General features: G+C 37.7%; 1 protein-coding gene across 1 annotated transcript in view; it reads right to left on the minus strand.

Annotated features, from left to right (window-relative positions):
- Positions 1-21,572, minus strand: part of SEMA3B (semaphorin 3B) — an 898,347-nt gene that overhangs the window by 203,134 nt on the left and 673,641 nt on the right. Inside the window, exons 6-9 of the mRNA XM_044078181.1 lie at positions 21,384-21,477; positions 18,637-18,756; positions 16,416-16,558; positions 15,575-15,689 (exon numbers count right to left, since the gene is read on the minus strand). Coding sequence (XP_043934116.1) covers positions 15,575-15,689; positions 16,416-16,558; positions 18,637-18,756; positions 21,384-21,477 — 472 coding nt within the window. The remainder of the gene's footprint in view (positions 1-15,574; positions 15,690-16,415; positions 16,559-18,636; positions 18,757-21,383; positions 21,478-21,572) is intronic.

Consider the following 21,572-nt stretch of genomic DNA (forward strand, 5'->3'; position numbering starts at 1 on the left):
TGGTCTGCCACTGTTTTATGGATCAAACAAAAAAATACTCAGTATCACCAAAGACCAACAAGCCGAACCAGCAGGGCAACCAATAAACAATTCCAAGCAATCCGTAATAAATTGCAGGGAAGATGAACAGTTGTAGTGAAAAGTTACTTTATTCCGAACTAAACGAAAACCGTAAAAGTGTGTTGATATTATTAGTAGTGTTCTCAAATTAAGAGCTGCTAGACTGTAGTAAGGAAAGGGTAGCCTTTTCTATTTAACATACATTTACGGTTATGGTCTTTGGTAAGGAATGATGATTATTTGTTTTATATATTCTTTGTTTTATTTTTTTAGTTTGTATATTACATAGGAAATAATATTTATCAAATATATATATTTTTTATAATTTTTAACTTCAGTTTTTTAATTAAACTAAATTGAGTGGTTCCAGGTCTATTCTACATTAATATTTTTAATATTTTATATTATATTATATTATATCTAATATTTTAACATTATATTATATTATATTAATTCACTATATTTTGTAAACTCTATGTACCCAAGGTGTAATAATTTTTTAACACCGGTTTTTCTTATTTAAAAGACTGATTATTTGTAATTTATTTTTGCAATAATTAACTTTTGTGGTTAATGATGTGGGGGTCACATGATGCTACAAAAAGTTATTTAAGCACATGGTTGCTTATTTTTAAAAAATGTTCTGAAGAAGCCTGGTATTGATACCAGGAGAAAGCGCTTAACATATAATTTTCTGCTGTGGTTTCCAATGGGTGTTCGTGACACTGTTGTTTCGTTTAGTTCAGAATAAAGTAACTTTTTACAACAACTGTTCATCTTCCCTGCAATTTATTATGGATTACTTGGAATTGTCTATTGGTTGCCCTGCTGGTTCGGCTTGTTGGTCTTTGGTGATACTGTTTTATGGATACTGTAATGTAGTCAATCAGTGTAGGGTGTATATTATACATTTTTAAGGACTCTTTTATCCATGAATGTTGGATACTATCAAATGCTTTTTTTGTAGTCAATCCACGCCATACTTAGATTCTTACCCTTCTTACAGTTCTCCACTATAACTTTGTTTAACAACAAATGATCCCTTGTTCCATATGACTTTCTTTTATTGCCCTCTTGTTCTACTGCCATAATTGAGTTTTCTTCTAAATGGCTATAAACTCTGTCGGCGTCAGTTACCATGTATAGTTTATACATCTTTGGAAGACACATTATTGGTCTATAAATTTTAGGGTAGCTTTCAGGTTAACTCTTAAGTAAGAGCATTGTTTTTCTTGTTGTTAACCAGTGTGGTGTGTGTTTGGGGTGCGCATATAAATAGTTCTTACTCATGGCTAAAGGTACTGCATCTGGGTCTGGAGTTTTCCAGTTAGAGGCTTTTCTTAGCTTTGTTTCAGTCGCTCTGGCTATTTTATCCCACTTCATATCCTTTACCTTTAAACTTCTTATTCTTTCTTTTACTTCTTCTATCCATTTAGCATCTTTGTTATGTTCCACAGGATCTTCATAGAGACTTCTCCAAAATGTATCTGCTTCCTCTTTTTTGGCAGCCTTTCGATTCCTTTTACCTTATTTCCCAATTCTCTATAAAACTTTTCTGGGTCATCAATAAAGTGCTTATTTTGTGCTTTTCCCTTATATTTATCTTCGTATCTTCTAAGTCTTTCCACCTGTTTCGAAATTTTCAGTTTGTTATCTCCAATAGTGCATAATAGATCCTGGTCTGCTCTAATACTGCACATTGCTTTTATCTTATCTATCTTTCTTAGTATTTTTGTTGATCTATTCTCTCTTCTATAATCTTCTAATAATGACACTTCTTGTCTTAGCTGCTTTACAGTTTTCTCTATTCGATATTTCCATGACGGTATTCGCTTTCACCCCCTCTTTTCCCTCGCTACCCTGTGTTCCTGTGGTAGAACGTTATCAATTATTAATTTAGCAGCACAGTAATATATTCTGTTTACTTCTGTTATATCGCATGGACCTCTATAGACAGTCCTAATTACTGTGTTCATTTGTTTTATCAAGCTTCTGACTTTTGAATTTTTATTAACCTTCTGCAGTCTGTTTTTCTCATTGATCTTGATATATCTGTCTTTGTCTATTAAACCAAGCAACTCTTCTCTTAACTCATTTTCTTCCATACTGAGGGCACATCCCTTGTTTTCCATTTCCTGCAGGCATTATATAGAAAGTTCTATAGCATCTTCCTGTGGCACATTCTCTTCAATTTCATCCCGTGTCATCTGTTGTTCTGTCATATGGGAACTCACTGGCCTATCACTCATCAACATTGACTGCACCAGTTTCCTGTTCCTTTCCTTGCTGTCTAACTTTTTTTTTTTCAAAAAAAAAATTATTGGCAATTTTCTTTTAATACAATAAAAACCAAACAAGTTATAACAAGATAAATAAAATACACAGTATACTAATAAAAATCACAAAATTTTAACAACCATCCCAACAAGCTGTCGATAAAAAAAAAACATAATATAGCAATAATTAAATAGTACTAAATATTAGAAATAAATTACAAAACACTGGATTAACTCAAGTAGAAATAAGGAGAAGTGTATTAACTTTGAAGCAAATTTTTAGATAAAGGGCGCTCTTCTTTGGACTCTTACTAATGAATTTGTGTGCAGCCATGTAAGTAAGTACCATTGATTTAAAGTTATTCCAACTAAGCTTAGTACGGTCCATCCAATTTTTTGAGATGTATAGCTTCATGAGTGAACATAAAAAACAATAATATTTATTAAATATATATATTTTTATAATTTTTAACTTCAGTTTTTTAATTAAACTAAATTGAGTGGTTCCAGGTCTATTCTACATTAATATTTTTAATATTTTATATTATATCTAATATTTTAACATTATATTATATTATATTAATTCACTATATTTTGTAAACTCTATGTACCCAAGGTGTAATCATTTTTTAACACCGGTTTTTCTTATTTAAAAGACTGATTATTTGTAATTTATTTTTGCAATAATTAACTTTTGTGGTTAATGATGTGGGGGTCACATGATGCTACAAAAAGTTATTTAAGCACATGGTTGCTTATTTTTAAAAAATGTTCTGAAGAAGCCTGGTATTGATACCAGGAGAAAGCGCTTAACATATAATTTTCTGCTGTGGTTTCCAATGGGTGTTTGTGACACTGTTGTTTCGTTTAGTTCGGAATAAAGTAACTTTTTACTACAACTGTTCATCTTCCCTGCAATTTATTATGGATTACTTGGAATTGTTTATTGGTTGCCCTGCTGGTTTGGCTTGTTGGTCTTTGGTGATACTGTTTTATGGATACTGTAATGTAGTCAATCAGTGTAGGGTGTATCTTATACATTTTTAAGGACTCTTATCCATGAATGTTGGATACTATCAAATGCTTTTTTGTAGTCAATCCACGCCATACTTAGAGTCTTACCCTTCTTACAGTTCTCCACTATAACTTTGTTTAACAACAAATGATCCCTTGTTCCATATGACTTTCTTTTATTGCCCTCTTGTTCTACTGCCATAATTGAGTTTTCTTCTAAATGGCTATAAACTCTGTTGGCGTCAGTTACCATGTATAGTTTATACATCTTTGGAAGACACATTATTGGTCTATAAATTTTAGGGTAGCTTTCAGGTTAACTCTTAAGTAAGAGCATTGTTTTTCTTGTTGTTAACCAGTGTGGTGTGTGTTTGGGGTGTGCATATAAATAGTTTTTACTCATGGCTAAAGGTACTGCATCTGGGTCTGGAGTTTTCCAGTTAGAGGCTTTTCTTAGCTTTGTTTCAGTCGCTCTGGCTATTTTATCCCATTTCATATCCTTTACCTTTAAACTTCTTATTCTTTCTTTTACTTCTTCTATCCTATACAGTTTTAAATCATCGACAAACAGAAGATGAGAAGTCATTAGACTTTGTTGTTTTCTGGGAGCCAAATTGTAGCCATGGCCTAAGCCAAATGTATCTGCTTCCTCTTTTTTGGCAGCCTTTCGATTCCTTTTACCTTATTTCCCAATTCTCTATAAAACTTTTCTGGGTCATCAATAAAGTGCTTATTTTGTGCTTTTCTCTTATATTTATCTTCGTATCTTCTAAGTCTTTCCACCTGTTTTGAAATTTTTAGTTTGTTATCTCCAATAGTGCATAATAGATCCTGGTCTGCTCTAATTCTACACATTGCTTTTATCTTATCTATCTTTCTTAGTATTTTTGTTGATCTATTCTCTCTTCTATAATCTTCTAATAATGACACTTCTTGTCTTAGCTGCTTTACAGTTTTCTCTATTCGATATTTCCATGACGGTATTTGCTTTCACCCCCTCTTTTCCCTCGCTACCCTGTGTTCCTGTGGTAGAATGTTATCAATTATTAATTTAGCAGCACAGTAATATATTCTGTTTACTTCTGTTATATCGCATGGACCTCTATAGACAGTCCTAATTACTGTGTTCATTTGTTTTATCAAGCTTCTGACTTTTGAATTTTTATTAATCTTCTGCAGTCTGTTTTTCTCATTGATCTTGATATATCTGTCTTTGTCTATTAAACCAAGCAACTCTTCTCTTAACTCATTTTCTTCCATACTGAGGGCACATCCCTTGTTTTCCATTTCCTGCAGGCATTCTATAGAAAGTTCTATAGCATCTTCCTGTGGCACATTCTCTTCAATTTCATCCCGTGTCATCTGTTGTTCTGTCATATGGGAACTCACTGGCCTATCACTCCTCAACATTGACTGCATCAGTTTCCACAGTTTCCTGTTCCTTTCCTTGCTGTCTAACTTCAAATGAACGTTTATACTGGTGTCCCGTGGAAGGCTCCAAAATATCTTGATATGGCACCTGACCAACTGCTTCCTGTTCCACTGGTTTCCCATTAATTTGGATATCCATTGCTCTATCCTGTTGTTGTGCTTTCTGTATTTGATTTACTACACTGAATCCTTCTCTTTGCAGCTGTTCCATAACCTCTGTGGATGCTCCAGTTGTTGTAAATGTACTCAGTGATTGGTTTGATGAAAGCAAATAAAATGGAACAGTGACTTCCTTGGACCAAGATGCCAACCCCTTTCTTATAAGCTGGACAACATATAATGATTTCCTTACTACCACAGACACATAATGGTAAAGTCCAGGTTACTGCTTACATGTATTCCCAAATCCCTAACCACTGCTTTTCGTATTTATGGTGTATTATCAATGTGGTCATTCCAAGGGGTAGCAGTTTTCCCAAGGATACTATTTTGCATTTCTTGGAACTGAGTTTTAGACTACTCTGTCAGTTCTCCTAGGAGGATATTTGTGTCTTTGCAGTAAATCTATGACTGTGCCTTGTTTGTAATCATTTGCAAATCTGGTCAGTCAGTGACCCATGATGTTGGCCTTGCCTTCACAAAAGTGGATGCCAAAAAGGAGTGGCCCCAGTACCAAGCCTTGAGGAACAGTACATGACAGTACCATGAATCACTGGCTTCTCAGGCTGTCTCAGGATTGGGTGACTTAAATGTAAGCTGTTCCCATGCCTTTCAAGTTAAAACTATGTCTTCTTTAAGATGATATAGGTAAATAACATGGTTTTGCTATGCTTCCTGACTATAATTTACAACAGTTTCCCTCACTGATATCCAGCATAGTTATCTCACAAGTGTGTTAGACAACCAGTTCAAAATTCAGCTGGTCTGGCAGTGTCTTCTCATCTTTTAAGTATCCATATTGGACTACTGACCCATGTAGGTCAAGCAAACTGTAACAAATTCATATACAAAACAATGAGAAATTTCAGCAGTTAAACAGCATGGTGGGATGCTGGCTGTGTTACTTCTGATACTGATGTGAAACAGATGAATTATGTGGTAATCAGTACTTTGTTAGTATTTAGCTAAACAGATCTGTTACAGTAGGGTGGAAATCCAATTGGATGACAATACAGGTGATGAGGGTTTGGATTTGGCATCTTAGCCTGCAAAAAATGTGCCCCTAATTTTCATATGTTGAAACCGAGGAAACATTTTCTCTTTAAGCAGCATACATTTCTTATGTTAACATCTAGTGGTAGGCTGAAACACTTCAAAAACACAGAGAAACAATCAATTGTTTTCAGTTTAAATGTAATCTGATATTGCAATCTAATTCAAATCTTCTACAGTTCATACAATAATTGGGAAAATAAAAGTTCTAAGTGCCTGTCTTGAAGTAAATGTTATACAAAACCAACTTCATGTGGCAAATAAAGAAAGAAAAACCCAAATGCACAGATTTCTATGGTTAAATTCATACTTCAAACATGTGCAATGCCTTTCCATTCTTGTAAAATGCAAGAAAGTCTGCTAACTGTATTTTAGATGTGAGTTCATCTCATAACATGTAAAAAGACACAAAACTAAACTGGATATAACAGCTCATCAGAAACATTTAACATCTAGTAAACAGGGAGTGCTAATATACCAACATTCCTCTTTTAATTTAGCACCTTGGTGAAAACTTGCATGTCTTTTGAGATAAGGGATGAAACCACAGACCTTGGCAAAATATGCAGACAAACAGAGGTATGCAAGCTCTGCAAAAAAGAAAAATGAAAGGCTGCCCTACTGGGGAAAAAACAGAGAACAAAGCAATGTAACCCAGTAATGTTGTACCATTGTGCTACCCTGCACCTGTTCTTCAAAGAAATAATGCACATGATAAAGAATATTTGCCAAGCATTAAAAAAAGAGTTTTCTCAGCTGCCTAAATTCAAATATGTCATCAGAAACAAAATATTAAAGTTAAAGTAAAAGGAAATAGTAAGATAAAATATATAGTGGTCATGTCTGAAAATTATCCCTATTGCATTTGCTTCACTCCAGGTGATAATGTCCAAGGGTGCAGTCATGAAGGTTAGTATTACAATTCCAATCTCCCCCTGATTTTATGAAAAACTAATCCAGCAAATACTGATTGAAAGCAATATCCTTGTATCTGACTGCAAATAGCAGTAATAATGTGCTGAGTACTGCTTATAACTGGATCATATAATATATATATATATATATATATATATATATATATATATATATATATATATATATATATATTAATTACCATATTTTAAGAGATACTGGATGATACTGAGGCTTGTCAATTTTGCACTGATTTTTTTATTAACATGTTCTGTCGATTGAGTGGGTGTCAGTGGTTTTGTTATCAATGGCCACCCTGCTTTGATGCAGAATTATCCTTATTGTATACTGCAGATAGTCAATATTGCACATTTTAACCAAATACCAGGCAGTGACCATTCTGTATCTGGGAGGAGATGTTAAAGTCCAGGCTTTGGTGTACAGTGCCAAAATCCCTGGCTAATCTCATTCATTGCAGAGCTAGTCTGCACACAAGTGGGTGTTGTGAAAGAACCAGATTTTCATACAGACTTGCTGCAGTACTTTCTAATTCGTGTCACAAGACTTGGTGCTAGGATCAGTACTGTTTAGCTCATCAGTGTCAGATGCACATGTGTTAACGGCAGCACTAGGCTGTTATCAAGGATGATGACATATTTTTTTTTCTGTGTACCTGCCAGCTTCGGTAGACAGGTGTCAACTAGTTTAATGTAAGACTATGAACTTTTTTTAGGAAGCTCATATTATGTGTACATGCTGTGATGATGTGAGGTATTGCCAGCTATGCCAGGAAAAGTAGGGAAGTGGATGTATAATACATGCCAGCATAGCTAGCTAGAATTTTGTAAAGAATTATATGTCATTTGTATATTAAAACTGATTTTTACAGATACTTGTGTTGAAAATGTATTTGTAAAGTTGCTTGTGTTAAAAATGTATCAACAGTGTGTCCTGCTGGACAGAAAAGAAAAATACATTTATATCAGACTGTACTGTGGTAACTGAGGACATGTATATATGTTAACAGAGGATACTGGAAGAGAAGAAGTTAATCTCAGTCCAGATAACTTTAACAAATAGTAAGAAATTGAAATACTTAATTTAGGCCATAAAGATTGTATTTTACAGTTCTGACTGCAACCAGAGATGAAATGTCTGCACCAGAAAATGGTTTATTAACTCCTCCAGGAAGAGTGGAAGTGTTTTACTGTTTTATGACTTCCAGAAGCTGCAATATGTCTTAGCAAAGCTCTATGCATGTGCATTATTGACACATATGTGCGAGATTATAGGTCAGCTGCTAGGAAAGGGGGTGGCATGGGAAACAGAAGCCAGATGCATGTGATATTCTGCAATCCATCACTGAAATAATATTTGTTTAATACTAGATGAGACTTGAAGTCTCAAAGCACTCGGTTTTTGGAACCTGACAGAAAGATCTTTTACCCACTTCATATTGCCTTGTTCTAGTAAGTAATCAAGGAATAGTAATTTTTTAGATCATTCAGAAAAATATAGTGAGATTAGTTAAGTAGCTATTTTCTGTATCTGTGTAAATCTTCATCTGTGGTACTGTAATATTTCCTGTGATTATAATTCTGGTGTTTGTTATAGATATTTAGTATTTTCATGTTCTTTTATAACTAATTATTAAATATATTTAAACTTTTCATTGTGGATGGTCCTTTAGAGAATATTTTAACCTTTTGAGAATACTCATGTCTGTTTGGTGACTCTGTGGCCACTCCTGAAAGCCTTACTGCATTGGTCAAAACACTGCCATTTGTACTAATATTAATTTCATTCAGTATAATTGAGTACCCTTGTAAAAGTCTTAGAGTAGCTGGCTTTGGAGTGGCTGGTGACAGTATGTACCTTATAGTCTGGGCAGAAGTGGGCATAGCTAGTAAATCCATGCCAGCCTTTCCCAGGTGTGTGTGTGTGTGTGTGTGTGTGTGTGTGTGTGTGTGTGTGTGTGTGTGTGTGTGTGTGTGTGAAAATCAAATCTCAAAGAGTGAGTGTGTCAGCTGCTTGGAGCAGGGACACAAAGCACTGTTTTCACAGAAAGGGTGTTGGAAGACTTGGCTTGGACACGTGGCTGAGGACTCAACTCTATAGCTGTGCCAGTGGAGATTCTTATTTGGGACCTTGAGGGAGACAGAAAGAGAAATCCAGAGCATTGACTGAGTATGTTGCCTGTGTGCTCTTAAAGGAAATTGTGGTTGAGGTAGACAGCTGCATCTGAAAATACCATGTGTATCTATTTTTGTTCCAAGTGAATGTCCCTCTCCAGTGTCAGTGGTGAGGATTCAGGCTCCCTGATTACTGGTCCAGAGAGGGGACATCACACAGACAAAGGAAGGGAAATACCTAGGAGAATGGAGAAGGAAAAGGATACAAGATTGTAAGCACCAACTGCCTGAGCTGCATGCAAGCAATGCCTGTCAGAGTGAGGGTTATTGGGGAAATAGTACCAATAGTTAAGTGTACACAACTGTACTATGTTCTTTGTGTTTCACTGTTGCAGTCATTACATTTGGGTAGATTCCCAAAGCTATGGTTGGGAGGATGGATTTAAACAGCATTAGGACTGGCTATAAGGCCCTGCAAAATAGCAGTGGCAAAGCCAGTTCTGGATTTAGAGAAAATTGGTAAGTGATAATGCTTGGTGAAAGTATGAATTGAACTCCAGGTAGCAGCTTCTAGAATATCCCTGGTAAGAACACCTCTGAGAAAGGCTGTAGAAGTAGATGCAGCCCTGGTGGAATGGGATCTGATCCCCTGGGGGATAGGTTTTCCTTGGTGCTTATAGCATAAATGAATACAATGGCTTATCCATTTGGAAATGGTTTGTTTTGAAATAGCCTTTCCCTCTGCCCCTGCAGCAAATGCTACCAGCAGTTGTTCAGATTTTCTTTGAGATTTGGTCCTGTCCAAGCAAAATCTAGGTTGTCTGTGTACATCCAATGAATGCAGAATCCACTACCCCTTGTTCTGTGGATTGGGAAAGAAAATTGGAAAATGAATGGACTGATTAAGAGCCACACTGGATAATCCTTGGGCATGAAGGATGGGTCGGCCTGAGTGGTACCCTGTCTGCATGAAAGATGATGAAAGGCTCCACTGCCATAAGGGCCTGTAATTCAGAAATCCTTCTAGCCAAAGTGATTGCTAAAAAGAAGGCTGTTTTCCAGGAAAGAAATTTTAAGTCTGCAGTAGCAGCTGGCTTGAAAGGAGGTAGAGTGAGTTTCTCCAATACAAAGTTAAGGTCCCAGGCAGGGGTTGGAGCACTCCTGGGTGGCCTCATGTTTTTGGCCCCTCTGTGATACTGCTTTAGCAGAGGATGAGAGAAGGGTGGGGGGTTCTGTGTTGTAATGAGCTGAAATGGCTGAGGCATGGATTTTTATGGAAGAAAAAAACAAGCCCTTGTGAAGCATCTCAGCTAAGTTTTGTAAAATATGAGGTAAATTGGGCACTGCTGTGCTCATCCCTTGAGATTGATTCCAGGCACAGAATCTTTTCCATTTGTCAGCATACAATTTTCTAGTTCTAGGTCTTCTTGCCTCCAAAATGACATCCATCACAGGTTTGCTGAGGGATGCTAAGGGGGAATTTAAGTGGTTAGCCAAGCTGCAAGATTCAAAGTTTGGAGCTGGGTGCAGAATTTGGTTGTCCTGCTGAGACAGTAAGGAAGGTGTCTGAGGCAGGTGCCATGGAAAATTTGTGACAGACTGTGTAGGAGTGGGTACCACTGTTTATGAGGCCAGTATGGAGCAATCAAAATCATTTTTTATTTGTCCTGTTTGACTTTTAGTAGAACTTTCGAGAGCAGAGACTGACAGGTTTTCCCAGCTGAAGGACAGAGCATCCACTTTCCAGGCTTTTTTGTGAGGAGTTCTTGTGCAAAATTTGTCCAACTGGTAGTTCTGGGATGAGGCAAAAAGATCTATGTCTGGGCTTCCCCATTTGTGTATCAACATGTTGAAAATCTGTGATTCCAGTTTCCATTCGTGTGGGTCCATGAGATTTCTGCTTAGTTCGTCTGCCAAAATATTCAGCTTTCCTGGCAGGAATTGAGCTTGTAGTTGTACTTGATAGCTCAAGGCCATGGTCCACAATGCCATGGCTAGCCTGCAGAGGGGGTAGGAATGTGTACCCCCCTGCTTGTTTATGTCCGTCTTTACCATTAGTTGTCCTGGATGAAGGTAGTCCTTGAAGGCTTTCAGTGCATTCTGTACAGCTAGCATTTCTTTTTGATTGATATAACGGTGCATTTGATTTGGGTTCCATTTGCCCTGAATGCACTTCCCTGCCAGATGAGCCCCCCATGCATAGTCTGATGCGTCTGTAGTTAGGGTTTGGGTGGCAGGGGGTGGTGTGAATGGCAGTCCCTTGTTTTGGTGGCAGGCCTCTGCCCACCATAGGAACTCTAGTTGCAGGCAAGGTCTGATAGGAATCATTGTTTCCAGGCTGTGACAATGTTGACTCCATAAACTTTTTAAGTACCACTGAAGTTTCCTCAAATGCAGTCTTGCATATGGAATTAGAAAGAATGCAGGAGTCCATGAACTCCAAGGCTTGCAGCATTTGTCTTGCAGATAGCAGGGTTTTTGTGGCCACCTGTTTGAAGTAAGTCACCAAATGAATTTGTTTTTCTGGCGTAGGGAAAGCCATCTAGGCAGTTGTATTCAAGCTTGCACCCAGGAATGTAATTTTTTGTGAGGGTACCAGTTGTGATTTCTATTTGTTTATGGTATACCCTAGACAAGTTAGAACCCTTTTTACAAATGCCAGATGTTTTAGAAGAATGGCCTGGTTTTCAGCCTGAATTAGACAATCGTCCAGGTATGGATATATTTGAATATTTCTTTGCCTGCAAAATGCAATTACTGGAGCCAGGCACTTTGTAAATACCCTTGGCGCAGTAGATAAACCAAAGGGCAGTACAGAGAACTGATAATGCAAGTAGCCTGCTTTGAAGCGGAGGTATATTCTGCAAGATTCCCTGATTGGGATATGCAGGTAAGCCTCTTTTAAATCTAGAGTTGCCAACCAGGCATCTTTGCCTAGCACAGGAAGTAACTGGTGAAGAGTCAGCATCTTGAATTTTGGAATGTCCAGAAAGGTGTTTAGAGCAGACAGATCGAGAATTGGACGCCATGATTTGTCCTTTCTGGGTACCAGGAAGTGTCTGGAATAGAAACCTTGTCCCTTTTCCTCTTCTGGTGCTGGTTGAATAGTTCCCATGTTTAGGAGGGAAAGTACTTGTTTCTGAGCCTCTGCCCACTGATTTGGGGGCAGGTCTGGCCACCCGTTTGGAGTTGGCAATGTTTGGAAATGAAATCTGTACACCTGGGACACTATATTTAACACCCATTTGTCCTGGGTTATAAGTTGCCAGTTTTTTGCATGAAGAGCCAGTCCCCCCCCACCCCCCAAAGGGGCAGCTCTAGAGGTAAGTGCTTGGTAATTTTAAAGGAAAGTCATTGAGACTGTTTACCATAGGGAGGTGTCTTGTTATTTCCAGATTTGGAAGCAAAGGCACCCCATTGCTTAGTTCTGAAAGTCCCTTGGGACTGAAACCTGGTGCTTTTGGAATGCCTGGGTTTGGCTTGAGTGGCTCTGGAAGGAACTGGAAAGGACCAGTTCTTAGTAGGCAGTGCCTACTAAATCTTGGAGGTTGCACTTGTAAGAAATCTTTCACAGTTTGCATAGATTTAGTTTTATCTTCCATCTTTTTTAGAACTTCTTCAGCCTTATTGCTAAACAGACGGTCCTGCTGCAAAGGAGCATCCAACAATTTTGCTTTAACATGATCAGGCATAGATTGCTCCGTAAGCCAAGCATGCCTTCTAAGCACAGACCCAGTAACTGCAGCCCTGCAAGAGGTCTCCAAAGAATCAAAACCACATTGCAAAGTATGTTTTCCAACTTGTTCAGCTGAATGCAATAAATCCTGTAAATCCTTATTTTCCACACACTCGGAAATCAACATCATTTTCTGTTTAAGCAGTCCCATGATATGCTGTTGATATTTTAGCATATGGAATTGACAGTTTAAAGTCCTGATTGCCAAGGTTGCAGAAGTATAAACATTTTTACCCCATCTATCCAGCGCCCTGGAGTCTCTATCAGAAGGGGTAGGATTTTTAGCAGTAGAAGCCTTAATGCCCTTGGGCCCCTGAGAAATGGTTTCAGGGTCCGCAACAGGATTTTTGAAAAGGAATTTGTGGGAGTCAAGAACCGTGTAGTATCTGTCTGGCTTAAAAGGGGCTGGAAGGAGAGAATCAGGGGCCAAACTGGATTCTGAAAACACATAATCAACAATGTCTAGTACAGGAGGTATAGCCAAAGGCCTATGCTGAGGAAAAAGAAGGAAATCCCTAAGCTTCTTTTTGGATTCAGAAAAATCCTGACTTTCCTAGTGAAAATGCTCCCTTAAGGTATGTAAAGTTTCCCCAAAAGAAAAATCCTCAGGGGGAGAAGCAGAAGGAATGGAATCCTCTGCATCAGAGTCCTCATAAGTAGGTATGGACAAATCCTGTTCATTAGAAGAGTCAGCAGAAACAGAGTCCTGTTCAGAAGATTCATAGTCAAGTTCAGCCCTAGGCCACTTAGAAGGGGGAGGGGGGGGTTGACTACCCCTGATTAGAGTAATTAAATCTTCAGCCATTTTGATCATTAGTTTTTTAGGCATAGGGGCCTGAACATGTGGCTTAGGTGTCAGTTTTTTAGACATAGATCGAGATTTTGGCCTTAATATTGAAGGAGGTGTTGGTTTAATATACAAATTTGTAGGCCTGAATACACCCTCAGAAGCTGGTGCCTCCACAGCGGCTCCGGACCCATCCAAGGTTGAGACATCCGCGAGTTCCACAGGTGAAGCATCTCGCTACATACCAGACTCCGAATGGGTCTCAGTAGAGGCCTGCAAATCAGAAGTAGCGGGTATCAGGGGCTGCAAAAGCACCTCACTGAGTACCAGCAAACTGGCAACTGGCTTGCAAGAAGCGTCATCAGCAGTTTTGGACCTCAATGGCCTGTCTCTGTCTTTTTCTTTGCGTTTTTTCAGTATTCCAGTAGTCTGATGGCTAACAGACGTCATTTCTAGATAATTAAACCGAGAACTGAAATATTTAGAAGCAAAAATGTACCGTTGATGGATAGTGTGCTGATTAAATAAAGCACAAAACTGACAGCATGGTACGTCATGGTCAGGGCCTAGGCAAGGAATACAGTACAAATGAAAATCCTTATGAGGTATTTGCTTCCCACAATTAATACAATTATTAACTTTTACTGACATCGGTAAGGAGCAAGAAAAAGTTTCCCCAAAGGGGTACTTAGCTTTTAGTTGAAGACTTCGGTTCTGAAACTCGAATATGAAAATTTCAGGAGTCGGCCGACCAGCACTTGCCAACTGCTTCTGCTTCAGGCACCGCACGGGAAAAACGACTGATGTAATGGCGTCGGCTGCATGTTTTATACCCCTGACGACCTGACGTCATGGAAGAAGGGACAGCAACTGATGCAGGACCCAAGACTTTGTTAATTAGGCTGACTGAGGGCAACCTGCCGGCAGATTACCCAAATGTAATGACTGCAACAGTGAAACATGAAGAACATCTACATTTCAGTCTACATTACAAATACTATTCAGCTCTGAGGTTGCTGCACTTTGAAGAAAGACAAAATCCCCTGCAGTGACCTTTGTCAAACTAAGTTTTTGTACTCAGTTTAACTCACAAAACAGGACATCATAAGCAGAATATACTACCCACTGAGTAATGATGATAATAAGTACCTGCATCCACTGAAAACAGTGGCAAGCACACTGCAGTGGGTCTTATGATGGCCATCAACTCACTGCCACTACCAGAAAGGAAGCCCTGATGGTCATCAACTCACTGCCACTACCAGAAAGGAAGCCCAGACTGGGACTAGAAAGTTTTCTTACTTGCTGTGCCACATGAACCTAAAATGTGCTACCCAAATGATAACTTTACCTAAAGTCGCACAGATCTATGCTCCAAGGGGTGTAAAGTGAATGACCTGAGGAACATGGAACCCAGGGTTGCTGGGGCAAATTATGGTGCAGCAAGGGGATATATACAACTTGAAGGCCTTGGCTTAAACAGACAAACAGAAGCAAAGCCTAGAACTACTATTGCATTACTATAAATAATAAACAAGAAACTCCAGGAAAAATGTTAAATAAGTAGATGCATGTAACCTACTTTTGTTGCCCTTTAGTCTCTTTTTCATTGCATAACTGTACAGAAAAGGCAACATTTCCTTAATATGCACTGCTTTCAGTCAGGCATATTCTCAGTGACAAGATACCACAGAATGTAGGTAACACACATAAATGTACAAGAATAAATAACTACACAGTTTTGTTCAGGAGTATCTCATGCCTAAAGTAGAAATTAAGGTTGTAGAGATGGGTTGATCCAATAGCTGAAATGGCAGATATGGTTAGTTCAATCAGACTTCCATTCCTAAGACCATTCAGTTAAGTTTTCTTTGATCAGTGAGAACCTCTTGGTTTTGAAACAGTGCACAGCTTATCTTGAACAAATGCCTGCTGGAGAAATAACTAAAGATGCTCAGATAATTATTAAGTCCCCACTCACCGCATGAAATGTAATGCAATGCAATGTACTTACGGAGTTCATCAAAGTAGGTATCACTTCCATCAGTGCCTGGAACAGAGCAAACCAGTCTGGCCTTAAGGAATGTTGTCCACTTATGAACCAAGCTCCTCTGTCCTCCAATATCATTCTATAAGGGTTAAAGTAAAATGTTCATTTCTGTTCTAAGACAACATGAAACTGCCATCACAGCACCTGCTGAGCTTTACAAACTGATTGCCTAGGGTACTTGAATTAAATTACTCTACAACTTTAAAAACACCTCTGCTTCATCATGCATATAAATCGCAGCCTATTAAGTGCCAGAACTGTATTTCATCCAGGCTGTGCAAGGAAAAATAAATGCAAACGCATTCTGTGTTTATTTAGTAAGCATTAAAAAAAATCTAAGTGATGAGTTGTACTTGAGATGGCCTGATAGACTGACAATACTATGTCCTTACATGCATATTATGTCTACAGCAGAGGCACTAAAAGCTTAGTTTGATGCAGTAACCTTTACCTTACATCTCATTCTCCTAGTGTCAAGAAAATGAAAGTTAAAGATGCAGTTATCTGTGGCCCCTTCTAAGTTAAGTATGAAAATTAGCAGATTGTCAGCAAAATGTGTAGTTAGAAATGTGGTTCACTACTTTTGCAAGGTCAATCACTAGAGGGTGCTGCATGCACACTTTAGTCTTAACCGACAATTGCCTTGGACCAAGGCCTCCTAATCCAAGGTAAGCATCAGCCTACGTTGAATGTCAAAGCCTTGGCTTGCATCAGTTTTGCACTTTCATAGCCTTTTGTAGTTTCTTCTGAAGAAGTTGTCTGACAAAAGACATACATTTGTAATGAAGCAATCTAGCTTCCTCACCCGACAGATCTGACCAATCCTTGCATAAGAAACTTTTCCTAGACCATGACTTTCCACTGCCGTTTCACGGAAGAAGAAATAGATCTTATCATCTTCAGGATTATTGCTCTCTGGAATCCAGAACACATTGACAAACTTTGGTTCTGCAGCAGTTGAAAGACAAAAAAAAAAAAAAATTTGAAGAGTCGTTAAGCATTTGTAAACTACATTAAGCTGCAAATGACAGCACTAGCACTATCATACATTTTTTTCAGATTCAGAAATATAAAGTAAAACTTTTATATCCTTGTGTTTCCAGCTATAACTGTGAATGAGTTAAAAGGACATGCAATCCATGTGAGAAGAACTCTTTCCCAATTATAAAAACACAACAAACAAACTATAAATCTACAAACAGATGAAGAGTGGAGTATCAAAAAATCTTGTGAAATGCAGTAGGTGATGATTTTGCTGATGTTATTAATACCTTTACCTCTGTTCTGATATGCTGTTATCTCTAAAGGTTTGTCCATATGGAACACGCTCTTCTTGTTCTAACATGTATTTTATAATAAAGCACAACTTTTGGCAGTTCTAAGTAGTCTTGTCCCATCCCACCATCTTTCTAGTTAGTAGGCTCTCAGTTAACAAGACTGGAAGACACCATACAGAAACAGACGACTTTTTATACACTACATACTTTACTCCCCTTCTTGCTTCTATTGTACTTGTAGCACAGAAAAGGCATGGCTGGTAACATTCATTGTTTTTTTTAGTCTCAATAGCTGAAAAGCAGTGACTATGCCTTTACTATAACTAAAGTAGCCTCCTCTCAAAAAGGAACCAGATTGTAACTACTGACAAACAGCAATGCAATGTAAACATTATCAGTGAAATGAATGCATGATTACTTACCCAGTGACATTCCTGTAGCGTCTGTGCATTCATCAGAATGGCAGATGATCATAGATTAAAAAGAGCTTTTTTTTTTAATTTCAGGCCCTGTACTTGCTAATCTCTACTAAGAGGCTTGGCTAGGGTGACCTAATGATTAAGGTATTTGCCTTCTAAGCACAAGGTGCAGGGTTTGAGTCTCACAAGGAATAATTAGCTAGGCTGAAAATGGACCACAAGGGCAGTTAGCCTCGTACTAGTCTATGAACTTCTTCTTCTCACGGTTTCTACTATTGCTGAGGGCAGCAAATCTGTGTACCTTCACAGTCAGTTATTTATTTATTTTTTTTTTGGAATGCACTTTTTTCCTTTTTCCTCTCCTTACTTAGAGAGATCATAAACAGAGAATAGATGAGGAATCAAAGAAGTAAAACAGTTCAACTATGTACCTCTACTGTAAACTAAGAAATGACATTTGAAATTGTGGATCAAGTGAAGTAAATTGTAAAGTCAGAAAAACAGGGAATAGAAAACCTAAACAGTTATACTCCATACATTTTCTAAAACCATGGAGAAAAACATGAGGTTTTGATAGTGCGCATATTTTCAGCGGAAGTTAAAACCCTAACAGGATGTCCTGAAGTTAAAATAGGAGAGGCCTTATCTATGTCTTAAAAATAGAAACTTAAGGAAATTTTACTAAGGAATAATTAAATATTCTAAGAATTGTCTGGTTGAGCCACATTCATTCAGGGTTAAGGTAAATTCATCAACTGTCACTTTTTCAGTATTCATAGTACTGTGATAAACACATTCTGTATCAATAGAAGTGGTTCCAATCAATTTCTGACACTACCCTTAAGGTTTTGAAGGAGTAACTTTCAGGTTGTTTACAACTTTACCCAAGTCCCTAGTACCACACATAAATATATGCAAAACTAATAACGTGATACAGAGCAACTACTGTGGAAAGTACATCCTGAGACAAACCAAAGCAATAAAAAAATAAATAAATCAAGATAGGAAATATGATTTTATAATGCTCTGGCTAAAGAAAAAAACTTTTAGCTAACAGGAGGTAAAGCAGCCATCAAAGACTAGGGATTTATACATTAGTCAATACTTCAGAGTATCAATATGCAAATCATAAGTTTACTCACTGCACTTCTATCACCCCCCTCCCCCCCAAAGTTAGGTAAAAGACATACATGAGTCCAGTAGTTTGCAGCTGTTTACTTCTGCATCAATGCCACATAATACAAGAGGTTTCAGTATAATCTGTTATTTTGAAATTAAGTCCAAGAAAGTAGTACACAAATTATATGGAAGACACTGGTTTATATCTTACCATTTAGCCACCGAGAATCATGCTGCTCAGTCCGAAGACAGTTACGATGTCCAAGGCTACGAAATATTGTGAAGTCACGACCCATCAGATCAGTTGCTACACCAGAATACAACTCCTCACCTGGCAAAACATAGCAGGGGCACAGGCAGATGAGAATGCATTTTATAAAACTTTTGTGTGCAAACATGTGAGACATTTGCTGGTAATAAAGTTTAACACATGAGAAATATGTTAATAATTTAATCCCTTCTGGAAAGAAAGTAAGTAAGCATTATTTTTTTTCCTTGTGACCATTTGGAACGCAAGAGAAATAATATGCATTATGAATTCTTCAAAGCACCTATAAATGAGGCAAATATACTTTGACACATCTTTAATGTTTTCTGGCACAAACAGCTTACATTGGGAATGCCCATAACTAAACATGTAGACTCTCAACTATGCATCTCTACACCAAAACGTAAAACTTTTGTTTTTAACTGTGAAAAAATTCCAGGCATGACTATAATGGTTTGCAGATGCACTGTGGTCTAAGGCCAAGAAAGTTAGTTTTTTTTTTGTTTGTTTCTCATCATCACTACAAGGACACTGTGATCTGAATCCTATTGTTGCCACTACTTAAATCAATAAGGACAAAGTGAGCATCTAATGAACCCCATATTTGCAAACATCATCAGGTCTTCTTTCTGCATCTTTATTTAATGTTCCTCTTTAACTGTGCACATTCATATGGGTATATGGGTTGTATATGAGGCCAAACTACAGGTCGGAGACAAATGCTGAAAAAAAAATAGCTAGTTGAATTACATGAAGTCTGGCATTGATGCACTGTAGGTAGATGATTAAATTAGCTCACAATAAGTACTGCTGTTTCAGCATCACAGGAATAAATAACGCTGTGCTTTTAAAAATGAGAACAAGACTGGTAGATTTTAAAGGCATATTTTACATCTGTACAATAGCCTCATGCTGCATCCCATAATTAATTATGGCTGTAAATCTGACTCCAGGTACATCCTAGGTGTTTTGCTGGGGATGCCTACTTAGGAAACTGTCTAAAGCATGTGTATTTTATTTTGTACAGTTGTTATTTGCCAAACCCATCTGTGAGTAGTTTAGTTTGATCGGCATGCCTAGCCACATTAGCTTCCTTAGATTAATGGAGTAATACTTTTATAAACAGGAATCTATGGCAAGGTTTGCTATTAGCAATAGACTGCAGCAAGACTGTCTTAAGTTGTGCTGCTGGACTCTGGTTAATACTATCAATCCAAAGCAAATGTGTTTCCTTAATCACAGAATCTAATGTCTGTTTTTAGTCTGTGTAGCTATCAGAGCAGCTTGACTAGTTTTCACAATGGTACTGTTTATGTACTCTTCAGATACATACACTTATTCAAGATAAAAAATAGGCCCTTCATTTTTGACAGTTTTCAATGTTTATACCATCAATGGCACATATTTTGGGCAGATTATCTCTAGCCTAGAGTGAATATACTATTTCCTGCAATTAAAGGTTTATCACATTTAATAGAAAAATAAGAACTTCTAAGCCAGGTCTGAAAGGACCTAGTAACTTTCAATTCCAATCAGTACATCTTTTAGGTTAGAGGTACTGCAAATTACTTTAAAATTCTACTTTTTCCCTCTAACAGTGATTCTGTGAGAAAACAGGAGGTTTACAGTCACAGGAGATTAGTACACAGAAGCTATTCTTCATAATACCTGTGTTAACATGAACACTGAACCCTTTCATCTTTGTAAGAATTTATTACTATATTTAAAGAGTTTCCCTGATATGGATAGCTCTATTCCTGAGGATTTTTGTCTTGCTCCCTGATTTTAAGTGAAATGATTAACTACTATAATGTCAAAGGTCTGGTTATGAGGAGGAGGAGTAGGAAGGAAAAGTGGAGCTATGTCTGACTCTTCACTCTTGGGGGTGAGTAAAGGATTCCTCAGGTCACACTCTACCAGCACTCCAAATTGGAAAATGAAGGAAATACATGCAATAACACCGAGGAAGCAGCCCTCTAAGGCTGGAAGAGGATCTTAGTATGGATATGCCAGCCAACACTACAGGGGTCTTGGCACTCTGCCTGATGGAGTTGGTAACTTTCAAAACATTAAATCCACACCATGTCATGACATGGTGGAAGGTCACCATTACTGCCAAGTATGACTCCTGGTGACAGATGAACAAATGTAAGGTGGTCAGAGGCAGAATCACAAGACTGTTATCTGGCAGGTGTGAGCTATGGAACTGAAAATAACTAAAATAAGCAAGATGTTATCAGAAATCAATATGAATTAGAACAAGATAAAAAATTTGAAAAATCTCTGAAATGGCTGCTGTGATATGACACAAATACACTGTTAAATCCAAACTGAAACAGGACAATGTTATGATAATCCACCAAGAATGCTCAGTATGTAGTTAGCATTTTAAGCGTTTATAATATATCTAAAATAATCAATGACACTTTCTGAAATACAGATGCCATCTTGCTCAACAGCAAGTATATACATACAGAGCAGCGACACAGCTATGTGTCCAGTCACATTAACAGACTCTAACCAACTATACACCATAATAACAGCAATACAGTCTAACATCCACAGTTCCTTAAACAGGGCCATCTTCTCTGGTGACACTTAAAATGTAAGTGACACTGTAATCTTTATGGTGCCATAATGCTGATAAAACCAGTTCTGATCTAAGTCGCGAACATACTCAATTTACTTACCCACAAGTACTGATGCAGAACGATATTTGGGATCATAGGGGCATTTTCCTTTCCCATCTTCAGTTTTACTTAAGTCAATCCTAAACTGAAGTTCCTGAAAAATTAAAAACAAAAATGTTACTCCTTGAATATATAATAGATACCCTGTATCTTTTCTAGTAACAGCTTGTGCATTATGGTATACAAGAA

This window comes from Protopterus annectens, chromosome 7.part0 (assembly GCF_019279795.1).
Source record: "Protopterus annectens isolate FY-2018-M chromosome 7.part0, PAN1.0, whole genome shotgun sequence".
Taxonomy (NCBI): domain Eukaryota; kingdom Metazoa; phylum Chordata; order Ceratodontiformes; family Protopteridae; genus Protopterus; species Protopterus annectens.